Genomic DNA, 20,208 nt, shown 5'->3' with positions numbered 1-20,208 from the left:
CACGGGGGGTGCGGAGGGGACTTGTCCCCCCCGCAGGGGTCCGGGGGCCAGCGGTCCCCCGGCGGGGGCTCGGGGGCAGCGCCCCAAAGCCAAAAATAAATGTAAAATTGCCTTGTAAAAGTATAGTAATTTTTAGTCAATCTGGGCCGTTCATTAGGCGGATGATCTGACGGTAGAATTTCTGTTTAGTTTAGGGTTTTTTGCCCTAGAAGGCAACCCCTCTCTTTGTATGAGGGCATTGTATTTGAGGCTGTGTAATAGATGTGTATTCTTGAGCAAGAAACAGAGAGGTGAGACTGTGAGAGAAAACAGAGAATATTACAGCGGAATTGTTGTAGGTTGTATCTCTTCATTTTGCTGGATAATAGAAAGGAAGGACTGGTTGTTCGGGGTGGACGTAGCCCAAACTGGGTGAACCACGTATATCTGTGTCTCTCTTGTTTTGTGCGATTTCTGTGTTTATATTTCTGCAATATTTTATGTGTTCCATTGCTTTGTAATATATAATTTTCTAACAACTGGTATCAAATTATCAATACAATACGGTTGTGCCTTGCTGCGTCAGTCGCCTTCAACATTTCGAAGGAAACCACGACAGAGGGTTTGATGACGACGTTGTCGAAACTATATGAAAAACCCTCGGCCTCAAACAAGGTATTTCTTATGAAACGGTTATTTAATATGAATATGTTGGAAGGTGGATCTGTTGCAAACCATTTAAATGATTTTAATACACTTACAAGTCAGTTAAGTTCTGTAGGGGTAAACTTTGATGATGAAGTTAGAGCTCTGTTATTCTTGTGCTCATTACCAAAAAGTTGGAATGGTTTGGTAATGGCCATTAGTAACTTCGTTTCTGGATCTAGTACTTTAAAGTTTCATGATGTTGTCGGTGCTATCCTTAGCGAGGAAATGCGACGGAAAAGCTCCGGTGAGACATCAAGAAATGCTTTGAGTGCAGAGTCTAGAGGAAGAAAAATGGAAAGAGGAAAGAGCTCAGGATATCGCAGTAAATCAAGGAAAGGCAGATCCAAGTCCAGATCGGGGATAGTGTGCTGGAAATGTGGAAAGAAAGGACACCTAAAGAAAGACTGTAGATCTCGGAAGGGAAAAGAAGGAGATGCACAGCAAGAAAACAATCATGAAGCAAATGTGACAAGTGAGGTGTTACAAGATGCTTTGATTCTTTCTTTCGAAAATATTATTGATTCCTGGGTGGTAGATTCAGGGGCTTCATTCCATGTCACACCTGATAAGAAATACTTTCATGACTATGTTCAAGGAGATTTTGGACAAGTTCGTCTGGGTGATGATAAACCCTGTAAAATCGTTGGAATGGGTAAGGTTCTTGTAAAACAGCAGAATGGAAACCAATGGTTATTAAAGGAGGTAAGGCATGTTCCAGATCTAAAGAAAAATCTGATTTCAACTGGGCAGTTAGGCAGTGCAGGTTGTGTGACAACTTTCACAGATAAAGCTTGGAAGGTCACCAAAGGAGCCCTGGTAATAGCAAAAGGCGAAAAGGTTGGTACATTGTATTTATGCAATGGTATTTCTAACTATGTTAATGCTTTAACTTCCAAAGGAGCAGATGCAGCATTATGGCATCATAGGCTCGGACACATGAGTGAAAAGGGGATGAAGATTCTTCACTCAAGGAATTTGTTGGCGGGTTTGAAGAATGTTGATTTGGATTTCTGTGAGAATTGCATTTATGGAAAACAGAAGAGAGTCAGATTTCTCAAGTTGGGAAAGAAAAGAAGAATGAAAAATTAGAGCTTGTGCATACAGATCTATGGGGACCTGCTCAGGTATCATCTCTCGGTGGCTCTCGTTATTATGTTACTCTTATTGATGAGCAACTAGAAAAACTTGGATTTATTGTATTAAGAATAAATCTGATGTATTTGATACTTTCAAGAAATTGAACGCTTTGGTTGAGATTGAGACAGGAAAGAAATTGAAGTGTCTTAGATCAGACAATGGAGGTGAATATTGCAGCAAAGAGTTTGATAGGTACTATTCAGAGCATGGAATTCGTAGAGAGAAGACAGTTCCAAGAACACCACAAGAAAATGGTGTGTCAGAAAGGATGAACAGAACAATCATGGAGCGTGCAAGGTGCATGAGATTGCATGCAGGATTGTCTTTATAGTTTTGGGCAGATGTTGTAGATACTGTTGTTTATCTAATAAACAGAGGGCCTTCAAGTTCCTTGGCTGGTGGTGTTCTGGAGGAAGCATGGACAGGTAAAAAGGTAAACTACTCTTTTTTAAAACCTTTTGGTTGTGAGGCCTTTGTCCATATTGATAAAGAAAATAGAACAAAGCTTGAGGCAAAGTCAAAGAAATGTACCTTTATTGGATATGGTGTTAATGATTTTGGTTATCGCTTATATGATTATGAAAATCACAAAATCATTAGGAACAGAGATGTAATATTCAATGAAAAGGTCTTGTATAAGAATCAGTTGCAGGAAAAGAAGCAAGAAAAAGAAAACAAGGAATACACAGTTCTTGACGAAATCAATGAAAAAGTAAAGGTGCCTGAAAATAATAATAATCAACAACCACAACAACAGCAACAGGCACCCCAAACACTCGAAAGTGGTGTTAGAAGATCTACCAGGATAAGTAGACCCCCTGAACGTTACTCTCCATTATATTATTTATTGTTGACTGATTCTGGTGAACCCGAATGTTATGAAGAAGCAGTGCAGGTAGAAACCAGGAAGAAGTGGGAGCAAACCATAAAAGAAGAGATGGACTCCTTAGCACATAACCAGACTTGGGACTTAGTCAGGTTGCCTGCAGGTAAAACAACATTGCAGAATAAATGGGTTTTACAGGCTGAAGGAAGAAGATGGAGGAAAACAGAGGTATAAAGCTAGACTTGTGGTGAAGGGGTTTGCACAGAAGAAAGGTATTGATTTTGATGAAATATTTTCTCCTGTTGTTAAAATGACTCCAATCCAAACTATTTTAAGTCTTGTAGCAGCTGAAGATTTGCATCTTGAGCAGTTAGATGTAAAAACAGCCTTTCTCCATGGGGATTTGGAGGAAGAGATATATATGCAGCAGCCACAAGGATATGAGGTGAAAGGGAAGGAGAAACTAGTGTGCAGGTTGAAGAAGAGCTTGTATGGCTTAAAACAGGGTCCAAGGCAGTGGTATCTAAAATTTGACAAGTTTATGTCTGAACAAGGTTATACTAGATGTCACTCTGATCATTGTGTTTATTTGAAAAAGCAAAATGATGGCATCTATATTATATTGTTATTGTATGTAGATGACATACTTGTTGCAGGATCTAACATGCAGGAAATAAATGTGCTCAAAAGAAAATTGGCAAATTCATTTGCAATGAAGGATTTGGGAGCTGCAAAACAAATCCTTGGTATGAGAATAACTAGAGACAGGAAAAATCGTAAATTAACATTGTCTCAGAATGAGTACATACAAAAGGTGTTGAAAAGATTTAACATGCACAATGCAAAACCAGTTAGTACACCTTTTGCTAGCCATTTCAAACTTAGCAAGGAAATGTGCCCAAAGACCCAAGAAGACATGGATTATATGTCTAAAGTTCCATATGCATTAGCAGTTGGAAGCTTAATGTATGCAATGGTCTGCACAAGGCCCAATATTGCACATGCAGTGGGAGTTGTAAGCAGGTACATGAACAATCCAGGAAAGGAACATTGGATGGCAGTGAAATGGATTCTCAGATATTTGAAAGGTACCACAAATCAAGCATTATGCTTTGGTGGTTCAAACATCTCCCTACAAGGATATGTTGATGCAGATATGGCAGGTGTCAGAGATAACAGGAGGAGCACTGCAGGATATGTATTTTCTGTTGGAGGAACAGCTGTCAGTTGGGTTTCAAAAATCCAAAGTGTTGTTGCACTTTCAACAACAGAAGCAGAGTATGTTACTGCTACAGAGGCTAGTAAAGAAATGATTTGGTTACAAAGGTTTATGGGTGTAGGAATTTACAGGGTAAGTTCCTCAGAAAGAACACCAAAAGGACACCGCTCACAACCAGATCACAGATCAATACACCAGTATTTTTGACGTGGTTAAAACCCTCAAAGAGGGAAACAGTCCACGGCCTGTGCCAACATGGCTACTACAGGCAATTTATTAGTCAAAGAATGAAAATTTACATAAGCTTCTCTCATGCACGGATTACCCGAACAATGACCCTCCATGCGCTTTAAATAGAACTCATGGACCAATCGGGTGTCAAGCCACGGATCAAATGTCGGTAATACCGAGGAGAGAGTGAACCGTCGGATCACTACATATCGTGACCGTCGGATTGTAAGTTACAAAATGTACAACGGTAAAGAAACACACTTTACCTAACTCTACACTAGACCAAGTTGAACTTAACTATATCCTATGTGTCGGAATATCCTAACATCCCCCCTTAAGAACAACTTGGGATAGGATTGAAGGATTTACAAAGATGACACAATAGGAGAAGGAAGGAGGCACTAGAGCCTATCCCCCCTTAGTGACAACTTCCTGAACTCCAAGCATATATCGAAGTTTAGTGAACTTCGCCTCTGTGAGAGCCTTTGTGAAGATGTCTGCAACCTGATCATCTGTTGAACAATATTGCACTTCAAGAACATGGTCATGAATGAGCTTTCCGATGATGTGCATGTGTAGTTCAATGTGTTTGCTGCGCTGATGCTGGACTGGATCTTTGCATAGCTGAATGGCACTTTGATTATCACACCAAAGTGTGGTTGGATGCTGCTGCTCAAAGCCAAACTCTGATAGGATCTGACGAAGCCACAAGGCTTCCTTACTGGCTTCCACGGCACCACGATACTCTTCTTCTGCTGACGAAAGAGAAATGGCAGCCTGTTTCTTACAAGCCCGTGTAATAGGTCCTGAACCAAGAGTGAAGACATAACCGGCAGTAGACTTCCGATCATCAGGGTCACCAGCCCAATCAGAATCAGTGAAACCAACTAATAGAGGAGCTGCTTTGGCACTGTAATGAATCCCAAACTGTATTGTACCTCGAACATAACGAAGTATTCTTTTAGCTGTTTTCCAATGACTTTCAAGGGGTTTTGCATAAAACGAGCAACAAGGCCAACAGCAAAGGAAATGTCAGGACGAGTATGGGTTAAATACAAGAGTTTTCCTACAAGTTGACGGTATAAGGTAGCATCAACTTCAGGAGAAGTACAAGAGACTGAAAGTTTGACTCCAGACTGAAAGGGAGAAGGGGCTGGCTTACAGTCTTCCATGTGAAAATGACAAAGAATATCACAAGCATACTTGGACTGGGAAAGGGAAATACCCTCCTTGGATTGCAAGACTTGAAGACCGAGAAAATAGTGTAAGTGTCCTAAGTCTGTCATTTCAAATTTCCTTTTAAGGCTGGACTTCACATGGTTTATAAGGTTGGGATCACTACTAGTAAGAATAAGATCATCAACATAAAGAACAAGGATGATAAGAGAGTTGCCCACTTTCTTGGTGTAGATAGTATTGTCAGAATAACACCTAGAAAAGCCAGATTCTAAAAGAAAGCTATCCATTTTGGCATACCAAGCCCGAGGAGCTTGCTTGAGACCATAAAGAGATTTCTTAAGTCGACATACAAGGCTGGAGTCTGTTTGGATGAAGCCAATGGGTTGTTCCATATAGATTTCTTCATGCAAGTCCCCATGCAAGAAGGCAGATTTAACATCCATCTGATGGACTTCCCATTTTAAAGAGGCAGCAAGGGAAAGAACAAGGCGGATAGAGTTCATTTTGGCAACAGGGGAGAAGGTTTCAGTGTAGTCAATGCCTTCAACCTGAGAAAATCCCTTAGCAACAAGACGAGCTTTATGTTTATCTACTTTCCCATCTGGTCCATACTTGGTTCTGTAAACCCATTTACATCTAACAAGTTTGCGTCCCTTTGGTAGAGGAACAAGATCCCATGTATCATTTGTCAACAATGAATGATATTCTTCATTCATAGCTGCTTCCCAATGTGGATGGCCTGAAGCTTCTGCAAAAGTGTCAGGATCATGATTTACTGGAGCTTGAGCCAGTAAAGAAGAGGCTCTTTCAAACTGAGAACGTGTACGTCGCTGATCTATAGGATCACCGGCAAGATCACCTGCTGCATCCCGAGTAGCACATACCCATCTTGGAAGTTGAGGATCCTGAGAAGGTGGGGGAGGATTGTCATCCTCACTTTCATCATCTGAAGAAGAAATGTTTTCAAAAGTAGAAGAGATAGAAAGAGGTGGCACATCCGCCGGACTAGGCTCGCAGGCCGATTTATTTTCATCAAATTTTATATCTCTTCTAATGATAACATTTTTAGACTTAAATGGAATAAGTCTATAACCTTTTACATCTTCAGAATATCCAACAAAAGTACATTTCTCACTCTTAGGTTCTAAAGCTTTATGCTTTTCATCTGGAATATGGGCCCATGCTTCACTTCCAAAAACACGAAAGTGACTTACATCTAGTTTAATGGAACTCCAAGCTTCTTCTGGAGTGATATTCTTTAGAACCTTAGTAGGAGTGCGATTGATTATATAATTTGCACAATTAATTGCTTCGGCCCAAAAACTAAGACTGAGTCCTTTAGATTGCAGCATACAATTAGCCATTTCCTTTAAGGTGCGATTTTTCCTTTCAGCTACACCATTTTGTTGTGGAGTGTATGGAACAGTATGTTGCATTTGAATTCCATTTTCGGTGCAAAAGTTGATGAATGTGTTTTTAACATATTCTCCACCATTATCAGTTCTTAGCTTAAGAATTTGATGTCCAGATTGTTTTTCAACAAAGGCTTTGAAGGCCAAAAATGTGTTAAATACTTCGCTCTTGAGTTTTAAGAAGTATACCCAAGTGCGTCTGGAGAAATCATCAATGAAAGTTAAGAAATACTTGCAGCCAGAGAATGAAGCAACAGGAAGTGGACCACATAAATCACTATGCACAAGCTGTAAAGGGGCTGAGGCGTGCCAAGAGGCACGTTTTTCAAAACTGTCCCGATGATGTTTTCCGAGTACACATCCGGAACAAACACCATCTCTGCAAGATACCATAGGAAGACCTGTCACCATATTTTCTTTACATAGATGCTAAAGGGAGCGATAGTTTAAGTGACCAAATCGCTCATGCCAAAGTTTGCTCACTTCATTATTATGAGCAACAAATACTGAGGGAAGATTTGATGACCCAAAGTTGTGAAACTTATACAACCTTGTGGAATCATCAGCAATACCAGTAGCTAGAACCTGTTTAGGATCTCTTAGATCCTTGATTACAACATCATGAGGTGAAAATTCAACAATTTTACCTTCACCTGAATGAGTTATCTGATATACAGATAGAAGGTTGCAGGATAAGGTTGGAACACATAATACATCATTAAACTGACCATTGTCTAGATGAACAGTTCCAGTCCCTACAACATTAAGAGATCTATCATCACCAACATATATATTTTTGGTGTTACAATCATTTAAAGAAGAAAACATGGCTTTGTTTTTGGCCGTGTGATAAGAGGCTCCAGAATCAATGAGCCACTCATGAGAATGAGAAGAAGAAGATACATTTAATGCATAACCAGACCGAGATGATTGACAACGACATGCAGAAAGTGCCATTCCTGAAGATGAAGTTGAAGTTGAAGTTGAAGAATGCTCCACATGGATGTTATGTTTCTTCATTGCGGCTTCCAAGGCTTCCATCTTCTTAAAGCATTTAGATTCTAAGTGGCCATCTCGATTACAAAAGTTACAATGTCTATCAGTCTTCTTCCATTTGTTTTTATTGGTCCTATCATTTTGCTGAAATGATCTTTCATTTTGAGGCTGAGTTTGCTTAGGACCCTTGTTTGGTTTAGGACCATTCTTTTTAGGATATGACTTCTTAGGATTCTTTGAATTTGGTTGCTGCTGGGCGGCTAACGCTTTCTTGGAAGAGTTTCCAAGATTAAGAAGACCAAGATGTAAGAGTTTTTCTTGTTCTCTTATTAAAGAATCACAAAAAGAGTCAAAAGAAGGGGCCTTGTAGTCTTTTCCTTGACAAATGAAAGCTTCCCTTGTAGAATGGAAGGTGGAAACAAATACAGAGTAGGCTGGTCCCAACTTAGTAAGGATGGAATAAATAAGGTTACTATCTTCTTTCTTAACCTTAACACCTTCCAAAAGATATCTAAGGGTCTTGAATTTGGACAAGAAATCTTCAATGCAAGAAAAATTATTAGGATCCAATGTAAGCAACTCATTTTCAAGTTGATGGGCTCTAATTTCATTTTTAATCCCAAAAACTTTAGTGATTTGTTCCAATGTTTCATGAAGAGTATCAAATTCTGCAATATGGAATCTAAGATCAGGAGAAATAGACATCCCTATCAAACCACGTGCTTGATCTTGTCTATTTTCCCATTTTGCAGCCTTGTCTTCATCTTTTGGTTTCTTCTCTTGGCCGGTGGCTATTCTGTAGAAACCTTTACTTCTAAGTAAATCTTCCATGTAGGCTATCCATTGGAAGTAGTTAGTGCTGTCAAGAATGACTTGGCATGGACTTTCCATTTTTTTTTTTTAAACTGAAGCTGAAGATGCTGAAAGTAAGTGTTCCAATGGATAGATCTCGAAAAGTTAGGCTGTTTAAAAAAAAACGGCTCTGAAAAAGGCTTCCGGATGAAGAAGTTATGGCTTTTTGAAAAAAAATTGTTGAAGTTGCCGACAAAGTGCGCGAATGTGCGGGAATGAAAAAATCCGCCCCCACAAAATGGAGACTTGAACCCAAGACCTCTACTCTCTTAAAATAGCTTTGAACCAATTGATCTATACAAAAAATTTGAGAGAGAGGGGGGGGCCTTGGTTTGCGTGCTTGCCTTGAGAAAGCTCTTTTTCCCTACAAAACACAAAACACAAAACCCAACACGGACATGCAAAGAAAACGAACCTTTGGCTCGAAGTTAGCTTTAGCCAAAAAACTAGATATTTTAAAAAATGAACCTTGCGGCTCAAAGTTAGCTTTAGCCGAAAAACTAAATATTTTTCTCAATGTTTCTGATTTTCCGAGATCACACTAAGGTGCAGGGAAAAGAGCATACGCATGAGAAAAATCCTTTCTTTCTGTTTCTGATTTGCCCAGATCGCACAGAGTCGCAGGGCAAAGAGCATACGCAGAAATGAAAGGTATAGATCCGGTTAAAAAAAAAGCTAAATAAACCGAAACCGAAATAAGCAGAGAGAAAATAACAGTAAACTGCAAATAAAGATTGTATACCTCCAGATCTTAAAAATGACGCAGCTAGGGCTACTGGAAACCTTTTCGCGTAAAACGAAAGGGGTTCCTCACTGGAACAGATGCTCCGAACACAACAGAGCAGTCCTCTCGGCCCGAAAGCAGTCAGAAACAGCAGATCTAGGAAACAACAGTCGGATGCAGTTCTACCGGCTTCAAATTTGGATCACCAACGGACGCGGCCCTCAAATAGCTCTGATACCATGTAGGAATTTACAGGGTAAGTTCCTCAGAAAGAACACCAAAAGGACACCGCTCACAACCAGATCACAGATCAATACACCAGTATTTTTGACGTGGTTAAAACCCTCAAAGAGGGAAACAGTGCACGCCCTGTGCCAACGTGGCTACTACAGGCAATTTATTAATCAAAGAATGAAAATTTACATAAGCTTCTCTCATGCACGGATTACCCGAACAATGACCCTCCATGCGCTTTAAATAGAACTCATGGACCAATCGGGTGTCAAGCCACGGATCAAGTGTCGGTAATACCAAGGAAAGAGTGAACCGTCGGATCACTACATATCGTGACCGTCGGATTGTAAGTTACAAAATGTACAACGGTAAAGAAACACACTTTACCTAACTCTACACTAGACCAAGTTGAACTTAACTATATCCTATGTGTCGGAATATCCTAACATCCCCCCTTAAGAACAACTTGGGATAGGATTGAAGGATTTACAAAGATGACACAATAGGAGAAGGAAGGAGGCACTAGAGCCTATTATGGGTGAGTTGGGTAAGAAGCATGATATGGGCACGTTATACAGTGATAGCCAAAGTGCCATTCATCTTGCAAAGAACTCAGCATTTCATTCCAGGACTAAACACATACAGCTCAAGTATCATTTCATACGATCAGTGTTGGAGGATGGAGAGTTGAAGCTGGAAAAGATACACACTAGCCAGAATCCTGCAGATATGCTAACAAAAGTTGTAACCAGGGAGAAACTGAGAACATGCTCAGTTTCAATTGGTCTTCAAGGATGACGATGAAGATGAGAAACAGCCAGGTCCAAAGAGGAGTCATCGTCCAGCAAATGAAACAGCAGTGGAGTTGCTACAATCATTCTCCAAGTGGGAGATTGTTGTGTGTGGAGCATGATTGTTCAGAGGTCTTTGTTTCAGCCGGATGTATACCCCAGGAAGTTTTGTACACCCCTCCATGCAGGGGGTGCAGGGGGGACTTGTCCCCCCCGCAAGGGACCAGGGGCCAGCGGTCCCCCGGCGGGGGCTCGGGGGCAGCGCCCCCGAAGCCAAAAATAAATGTAAAATTGCCTTGTAAAAATATAGTAATTTCTAGTCAATCTGGGCCGTTCATTAGGCGGATGATCTGACGGTAGAACTTATGTTTAGTTTAGGGTTTTTTGCCCTAGAAGGAAACCCCTCTTTGTATGAGGGCATTGTATTTGAGGTTGTGTGATAGATGTGTATTCTGTGAGCGAAAAACAGAGAGGTAAGACTGTGAGAGAAAACAAAGGATATTAGAGCGGATTTGTTGTAGGTTGTATCTCTTCATTTTGCTGGATAATAGAAAAGAAGGACTGGCTGTTCGGGGTGGACGTAGCCCAAACTGGGTGAACCACGTATATCTGTGTCTCTCTTGTTTTGTGCGTTTTCTGTGTTTATATTTATGCAATATTTTATGTGTTCCATTGCTCCGTAATATATAATTTTCTAACAATTAAGCAATTACACTCAGAAAATCCCCCTGTAAATGCAATAGAAACAGTAAAGATCACAACAGAATAGCCATGCACAGTAGACACCAAAACTTTTGCCCTGAGAAAACCCAGCAATATTTTCTAGGAGAAATTGTTCAATTCAGCATAAGTACAATCTGAGTTTTACAAGTCAACCTTTGACCTCCTAAGGCTAGACCTCAAGGTGCCCTTAATCTGCCCTTGAACCTGCTTGAAGGAATGTGATTTAACTTCCTTAAATCATCCTTCCAAACTCTTCTTCACTGGCTGCTTTGAACAGGCTCATAACAGACTTCAATAAGTCCTCAGAACAGACCTCAGTGTATCTTGGAACAGTCCTCAGACTCCCTCAGGTTCAGACTGCTTCTTGATTTCAGATCTGCCTCAGAGTTTGCACCAATTCAGTCTGCTAAGGGTCTGCACAAATTCGAATTGGTCCAGCAAACATATACCTACTTCAGACTTCAATAAAATTCAAGGAATCTTCGGGATCATGCCAAAAGAGGGGCCGAGGTTCAGTCACAAGAAGAGGCTGAAATGCTCCTCAAAACAGGTTCACAGACATCCTTAGAATTGGCTCCGAATCTTCACTCAGAATAAGCTTTTGCTCAGACTGAAATAAGCCTCAGGAGCAAGGCCGAATTACCTTCAGACTTCCCCTAAAACAGAGCCAAAATTGACCTCAGGACAGGGCCGAATTAGGCCTCGCGCAGGCCAAATATATCTCAGATAATAAACCTCAGGAAGGTCTGCTTCAGAAAGTCTGCCACAGGTTCAAATTCACCCTAGAACAGGCTTCAGACTAGGCTGAGTTTGTGCCCCAGATAGGACTAGAATCTGCCCAGCAAATAGCCACAAATGACAAAGATAAATCAACCCCTGATCAGTGCTCTTCATATCATCTTTGTTCCTCTCTTGAAATAAACCAAAGCATACAAAGGTAGCTGCTTTCTGTCATATCCAGTCTAGATGTCAAAGACAAAGACTGCATTACCAAATTTATCCCTTCTAAATAGAGTTCAACAGCCTTGAATGCTAGGACTCGAGAACTTCTCAGCATAACTCTCGATTATAGGCTACCCTCTTAGTGGGAGGGCACTCTTCTGATGACATTAACAACAGTTGATTTTAGTGCTCATTAACAATAGTTTTAGGATGACATATCTAGCTTTGAGTTAGATGTAGTAAGTAGGTAAATTTATTTATGTCCAACAAATGACCACAAAAGTACGTGAATGGGACTGAAGAAGAGATATTATAATTTGGTCAACAGTCTTCAAGCTACTTGGGATATCTAGCACAGATGGGAAAATTGCAAAAAAAAAATCCAATGATGTTACAACTATTGTTATAAGTGAATGTTACCTTGCACAGCATAAAATATTTTGCACTCCTGAGAACTGATTCTTCTAATTCAATATTCTATTTTTGCTGTTATGTATATATATAATATTTGTTAAAATTGGCAACTAGAGGCAAGGGGCAAACTCCATGTGGGTCATCTTATTTATGGCAGCTGATATTTTTCTTGGATCCCTCTCATCGAGGGGTGTAGGATTGATCTAAAGATCATCTGATTCTGATAAGTATTCATGGAGTTATTAATTTATTTGCATTATAAGACAATTCGTCAAAGTTGGCCAGCGACCAAATAAAACCCACACATGCTCAACATTTTAGTATAAATAGAGGTGGTCTTCAAGTCATTTCAACATACTTGGGATCTCTTCCTCTCTCTACTTGTCTTTAGGTTTTAGTAGGAGGAGAGATCCTAAAGAATAACATTGCCCTGATCCAGAGGGTAGAAAGCCGGAAATGCTAGAACTGTTGGACCTGCCAGAAAAGCAGGAAAAGCCAGAACTGCCAGAACTATCGGAAAAGCTGAAAAAGCCGGAAATGTCGGAACTGCCGGAAAAGCCAGAACTACCGGGAACAATTGGAACTTCCGGAACTGCCGGGAATAGCCGAAACTGCCAGAACTGTCGGGAACTGTCGAAACAGCCGAAGCATCTGCTCTCCGAAAAACAGGAAAAGCCAGAACTCCCGGAACTATCGAAAAAGCCGGAACTATGGGAAAAGCTGAAAAAGCCGGAAATGCCAAAACTGCCGCAAAAGCCGGAACTACCGGGAACAATCAGAACTGTCGGAGCTGCCGGGAATAGCCGGAACTGCCAAAACTATCGGGAACTATCGAAACAGCCAAAGCATCTGTCTCCGAAGGAGAGCAGCATGCAAGGGGACAGCGAACTAACATTGGGACAGTTGTATAGTACTTAGCAGCAAATACACCAAGCATGCAATGTTACAACTAGCATGCAAGGGACAACTAGCATGCAACAACAAGCATGCTAAGGACAACAAGCATGCTAGGGACAACAAGCATGCAAGGTGCAACCAACACATAGGTTAGGATGGCAACATGGTGCAGCGATGGCACATAATGCAGTACAGTGATGGGTACAGTGATGATTAATGAAGCGTGATGAGATGCAGCACAGTGATGATGGGTGCAGCATGGTGAGGTGCAGCATGATGACGAAATGCAGCACAACAATAGATGAAGGAGTCACCTTGGAGAATTAGTTGAAGCAGCGTGTCTTCAACTGATCTCATGTATCATCTTCTTAGATATTATCTATGCTCTTATCTAGATAAGTCAAAATGTTGACCTCTGTTGTAAACGTACTCTCTCTCTCTGCTGAACCATTGAAGAACATATAAGAAGAATTGATCAAGGGTTTCCCACATTGGGGTTTGTCCCTGGCTAGCGCCACATCTTGTGTCCTCTTGTCTTGGCTTGTCTTCTGCAATTTATGTTTATGTTCTATCTGCGGTTTAGTTTAACGCTAATGTGATTTCTAATCTGGAAAAGATATGGAGCTAACTGTGAAAATTGAAATAAATTGCTCTAAGCATATAACATACCTAAAATTAACAATATTTAAAATCCAATGTCTGATTGACAACCTTAATGTGGCAAAAGCATTACAAATGATGTGTTGATTAATAAAATAAATGAACACTCATCCTTGCATGCCATGGACAAAATATAAATTGAATTTGATGAATGCCTTTCTTCATATAAGAAAATAAAGGTAGAAACTTGATCTATTATGTGCTCACCATTTGTAGTTCCATCAGGGATAGTAAACCACCTAGAAACATGACTTGCATTTGGAAATAATCAGTTTTTATTCAGCTAAACCGCATTTACATAAAGTATAGCATATAAGAAATAAAAAATATATATTTAAAGCAAACGAAAAAGTGACTCTAGCGTTTTAAAGTAACTTACCAAAGTGCTGTCTGAACCATTGCTCATTCCAGTCTCTTCAGCTGTCAAATCATCCATAAACTGGCTCACAGTGATTGGCACATAGCTCTGAGGTATAACATGGCCGGCTTCTGCTATTGGAGAACAATTTAATATTGCATTGTTTTGCGGCATAAGCCTAAAAGCCAACGACGTCCTATAGAAATAATAAAATCAAAATACATTCTCTATTGTTTTATAAAACGTTAAAGATGGGGCATCAGACACCGTTACCAGCAAAACAGAATTATTTCATGCTACAAGACGATAAATAGACCAAAACTTCTTAAAAGAACCAAAGTCAATTCAGTTGATGGAAATTTAAAATAAACTAACCTTCCACCCATTCCAGCACCTGAAGATAAATCAGGAATTACTCGATATGAAGCAGCATGACGAAGACCAGCAGTGGCATGGCCAAGTGCCCTACCTGTTAACAACAAAATATCTCCAGGACCAAATCCATTATCTGCGAGATACCAACGTCCATTTGGATCACAAACCTGTAAAGAAAACAGTGACAAGGGACACACAATTTAGAAAATGAACAATATCTACCCACAGAAGAAGTACCAACACACAGTATGGAACATATTGTCTTTGGGTCATCTCCCATGCATTTATACATGGGGGAAAACAAATTACAAGAGGTTTGAAATGCTAAATATGATGCTGATAAAATTATATTGTTCCTCTTCCTGGTATGTTACAGGATCATTCTAAATCAGTGAAAGAACAAAATACAGTCCTTTTGCGTCCTCTTATGTTATGTTTCCTGGATAAATTCCATGAGGGAGACAGACCAAGGGCAAATCCAGATTCCATAATAGTTTGTATTGACTCAGTGTCCTGCAAGAAACTTCTCACCAAAAACTCAAAAGAGAAATTAACAGATGAAAAAAAGGAAATTTCAAATTCTCTCCAAACCCTAAAAGGATCCTAAAATATGCTTCTAGAAAGCTATTACACACGATTAACCAACCTATACTAATCTAATTTTAAAGTCACGGCCAACTCAGACATTAAATTGGTGTATGAGACCTCCATTGTGACACAAGGGATCCCCTGCCACCCAGCGATTTGACTGCTGAAGTCTACAGACGTGTACATACTCTAATCCCCTCTGGATTTGAACCTCTGATCTCTCACAAGGAAACACATTTTCTTGTATAATATATACACTATTGTGATTCCTCTAATTCTTCTGGATATTGTATCTCAATATATGCTTAAAAACCTAGACTACACAAATCCCCATATCCCAAAATTTTGAAAACTTGCAAATTCCACAATAGCTCCTCCATCCACACTTCTAGTAAGAACGGCCTCTTGTATATCTTCTTACCGAGGCCTGGCACTCACCTATTTCTCCTTTCTCCTCTGACTCGTCTGATTCCTGCTCTTCTTCCTCAGCTTCTGAAGTCATACCTTTAGTATCTTCAGCTCCTTTGATGGAGGCTGAGGGAGTACTTTTGCTTGGAGAAGCTTGTTTTTGGGTCTCGATCTCCAGAGTGTCTTCTGTCTGCTGGCTTAATGGATCAAATTTGTTTTCTTGCGCCTTTTTGGGAGGGGGACGTTGAACATTAGCCTGGAGAGAGCCTTTTCCAGTGGGTCCTCCCCATTTCTGCCCTTTGTGTTGGGTTTTTGCTCGCTTGACTTGATTCCAACCCTCTTCATTCCCTTTCTCTGGCTCTACGTTGGACGGACAGTTTCTAGAAAAGTGTCCATGAAGATTGCATAGCCTACTGGGCCCCCTCAAGAAAGCTAATTATACAGTTCTGCAAGGCCTGAATGTAAAGCATCTAGGTACGCAAAGCAGTTTTATAATAAATTTTTGGGTTATTATTGTTGGGAGGGACTTCAAAAGAACACTTAATTAGAGTTTCATACCAATAAGCATGTTGGTATGATTTGTAAACAGCCATGTATATTCGACAGGAACAGTTCATCACAACAAATTTTGCAATATTCTGAAATCTTTTATTATTCAATTTAATTTTCTTTAATCCCAGATTTATTATTACTAAATGCTAAAGTTTATGAAAATAGATGAAATATGAAAACAAAAGAAGAAGCAAATGAACACAAGATGTATTTCATACTTTTCTCAGTGCGATGTGTTTCAATTTCTTCACTCTTTTCTTCTGCTTTTGCTGTTCATACTTTTCTCAGTGCGATGTGTTTCAATTTCTGAGCATATAGATCAGATTGCAGTTTTGATAATAGTTTAAGTTATCTAGCTGTTCAATTTTAATTCTGTGCAATAAACTGTTAACATGAGCTGAAAAGTTTAACATAGTATCAAAGGTTGTTTCTAGAACCTTCTAGAAAATTGCGTAAGAATAGGTAGTTATCAAAAACTTTCAGGTATGCAATGCTTGAGAAACGCATTGTGGACCTATGATAGGTTGTTTTAAATTCTATGTAGCTGATCTGTTCTCTCTAGCAATGTGGTTCATAAGCAATAGTACGACTACCTCCAATTTCAGATACAAAGACAGCTTGAAAGGCCCCTTCCAACTTCGTCCTTCAGAAGTGTTTAGACGGTTTTGGAGGAGCATGAGCTTTGAGATCTGTTGGACATAATGCTTCCAGATTTTTGTCCTATAAATTGTAAATAAATAGAAGAATGTGAAGGGACCCCTGGGATATGAAACAAAGGGTCACCTCACTGTATATAGCTGATTGAATGTTAATGAAAAAATCATAACTTGGGAGTTACTCATCATGGCCTGACATGGTACCAGAACCTTGTTGTCTGTCCCACCATAACTCCTTTCTACTATCTTCCCAGAAATGTGACTCAACCCTGTGTCTGTCAGATCTGCCATTCTGGCCAGACTCTACCTGTTCTCTGCCTCCCAAACCTGTGACCTATTGGGAGCTTGATATTTTGTCAGGAACCATTTATATTCGCCACGAGCTGTGACACTTGACCATATCTCCCTTCAGTGGTTCCTACACCTGGGGTTTTTTTATCCCAACAGCTCCTGTGCCTAGAGCTTTCCTCTACGCAGTTGGTATCAATGTAGTCTACTCCTATCTGATCATAACCCAAATCGCAATAAGAATTTCACAACCCGGTCGATCCACACTGCCATCAGAATTCTTCTTGTTGTAGTTCATTTCTGGTTCTGGTTGTGATAGTGGTCTCTTGCTTCATCCTGTGCATCCCTTATGTGAACTGGTAAGGGTATGTGGTCGTGATTTCATTCCCATAGACGACACCAATCAATTCTCAATTGCATGCAAATTCAGATGTGATTCGGCATTCTTTTTTGTCCAGTTTCTTGATGAACTGCTAGCCGCCATCACTTTGCATGTAAAGCATTATTATTGACTACATTAACTAGTGTGTTTCCAGAATCTAGAAGAATGTCATGCATGCTTTGGTTCTTGTTCTGATGGTGGAGATGAGGGGTATCATACACACCTGGGTACTGGGATTATTCTAAATGATTTGAACTTCATGAAGTTGGGTTTGTTATTTTTGGTTGGTACTTGGCAGTCCCTTTGTTTGAAATGAAGCTCACACCTTTGATTAGTGCACCATAGCCCTGTCTGATTCTTTCGATTTCCTTCCACTTTTCAAACAAAAATATTTTCTAATAAAATGTGTGAACCCTATCACCTGCGTGTCGAGTTGCCCCAGAATTCAAACCTGGTATTGTGGGTGGCCCACGATCTTTATTGTTGTACAAAAGACTCATTGCTTTGCGGTGGAGAATTGAATTGAATTCGCCGCTAAAACTTTGGTATATCGGATTTGATGGGTTTATTTCAGTGGTGAGTGTTTTTGCTGTATGTAAGAAATTTTGAAATCTCGTGCAATTTTCTATCAAAAATTAATCAAACATTACAAAAACATTAGCTCAAGGCTCTATTTGAAGCTGCAATCTTTCATCTTCATATTCGACGTAAGTGCTCATTGGGAAGGAGAATTACCAAGGATGGTCCAGAAAGATCAAGCACACCCTCATTTGTGAAGGAGAGGAGGACAATGCACCTACCAAGCCCACCTTAGATTAGGAGCTACCTGTTGCAACAAATCTCATGCCCCTAAGTTGCACAAAACGCCGAAACATTTTGGAGCTTCCGAAAAAATCACCTCCCAAACATGGAAACATCAGCCGAAACATCAGTATATATATATATATATATATATACGAACTCATAAATACGTGCATAACACATTATCTTGCAAGAAAAATGGGAATAACACCCATAGATGACAATTTAGAAGGAAAACCAAGTCTGTATTAACTCTCATATATGACATGATGGCCGAGTTTTGGTCGAGTTTCGGGTACGTATACAGCACGACACGTCGAGTTCCTAAAAGTTTTGTGCAACATAGCCATGCCCTGAAGAGGTGAGCCATCATATAGTTCCCTTACAAATTCTTTTGCGGCATTAAAGAAGTTGAAATATCTTAATGACTCACACTTAAAATTGGAGCTTGTTCAATTGATGGTCAAACTCTTCAACCTTGAGTTGAAAGATGATGATCCCCTGACTCTAGCCTATGAAATTAGCACCATCATGCATGATATAGATGCCACTAGAATGAAGATAGACATTCCTTTCACAATATTTGTCAAGGCCCTCTACCCAACATACTCTCACTATCTTGAATCCTTGCAAGCTAGTGACCAACTCGAGTCCATTAATTTTGACTCTCTTCTGGGGAAGATTACAGAAAGAGAGAAATATTTTGGGAAAAGGATGACAGCAAACCAGTCCCCTGAAGACAGAAAGAATCAATCACATGATTCTCCTAAAGAAGCAGTGTACCTTGCTCAGAAAGGGAAGAATCAGTCACATGATTCTCCTAAAGGAAGTGGCAATAGAAGACGACATGGAAGAAAGAATTTTAGAGGCAGCGGGGTAAACACCATCAAAGAGAAAGAGCTGATCATCACTACATTTGTTGCAGTAGGAATGAAATTGATGCATCAGCACACAGAATCCCCTGGAAAATAATCAAAGACAATCGAAACCAAAAAGAAGATAGAGAGGTAAAACACCAGATCCAACAAAAGGTGAAGGACCTGAATTTGCTCATTATATTGTTACACATTTCAATAATAGAGTAATTGAAGATTTGTTTCACACTTCATTTGCTTCTTAGAGAATTGCATGGTTGCTTGATACAAGTGCAACATGCCACAGGACCTTCCAAAGACACTTCAAAGACAATGTAGATGGAAAAATGTGTTTTTAAGATAAATAAAGTCTGGCACCCTTGGGACATGTCACCATCAGGCTTAAGCTACCTGGATTTCCTTATTTCCTATTCCATGATGTACTCTACCTTCTAGAGCTACAAAGAAATCTATTGTCCCTTGTTTCACATTCATCGACAAGACCTTCCAAAGAGACTTCAAAGACAATGTAGATGGAAAAATGTGTCTTTAAGATAAATAAAGTCTGACACCCTTGGGACATGTCACCATCAGGCTTAAGCTACCTGGATTTCCTTATTTCCTATTCCATGATGTACTCTACCTTTTAGAGCTACAAAGAAATCTATTGTCCCTTGTTTCACATTCATCGACAAGACCACTATATTCATATCTTTGATGGCAAAAGTAGAAATAAAGAAAGCATCTAACAACATGATTGGAGTGATGAAAGACTACTGAATTTGAAAGGGACATATGCTCATACTCAAAATTATGCATACATCACTCATCATGATGGAGGTAGATTACCATCTTGTCTGTTATGCAAGATTTGGATATATAAATTATGATAGCCTTTTGTTATTGAAAGATGTTAAAATTGGCAACTAGGGCCAAACTTCATGTGGGTCAACTTATTTATGGCAGCTGATATTTTCCTTGGATCCCTCTCATCGAGAGGTGTAGGATTGATCTAAAGATCA

General features: G+C 39.8%; 1 protein-coding gene across 1 annotated transcript in view; it reads right to left on the bottom strand.

Moving 5' to 3' along the window:
* LOC149233081 (RING/U-box superfamily protein) overlaps positions 1-20,208 on the bottom strand; it is a 142,972-nt gene that overhangs the window by 85,401 nt on the left and 37,363 nt on the right. Inside the window, exons 4-5 of the mRNA XM_089379686.1 lie at positions 14,658-14,824; positions 14,304-14,478 (exon numbers count right to left, since the gene is read on the bottom strand). Coding sequence (XP_089235812.1) covers positions 14,304-14,478; positions 14,658-14,824 — 342 coding nt within the window. The remainder of the gene's footprint in view (positions 1-14,303; positions 14,479-14,657; positions 14,825-20,208) is intronic.

This window comes from Pinus tabuliformis, chromosome J, assembly GCF_031772625.1.
Source record: "Pinus tabuliformis cultivar Carrire ecotype Pingquan chromosome J, CPIR1, whole genome shotgun sequence".
Classification (NCBI taxonomy): Eukaryota; Viridiplantae; Streptophyta; class Pinopsida; order Pinales; family Pinaceae; genus Pinus; species Pinus tabuliformis.
Note: the sequence above shows the minus strand (reverse complement) of the source record. Positions and strands in the feature narration are given on the sequence as shown.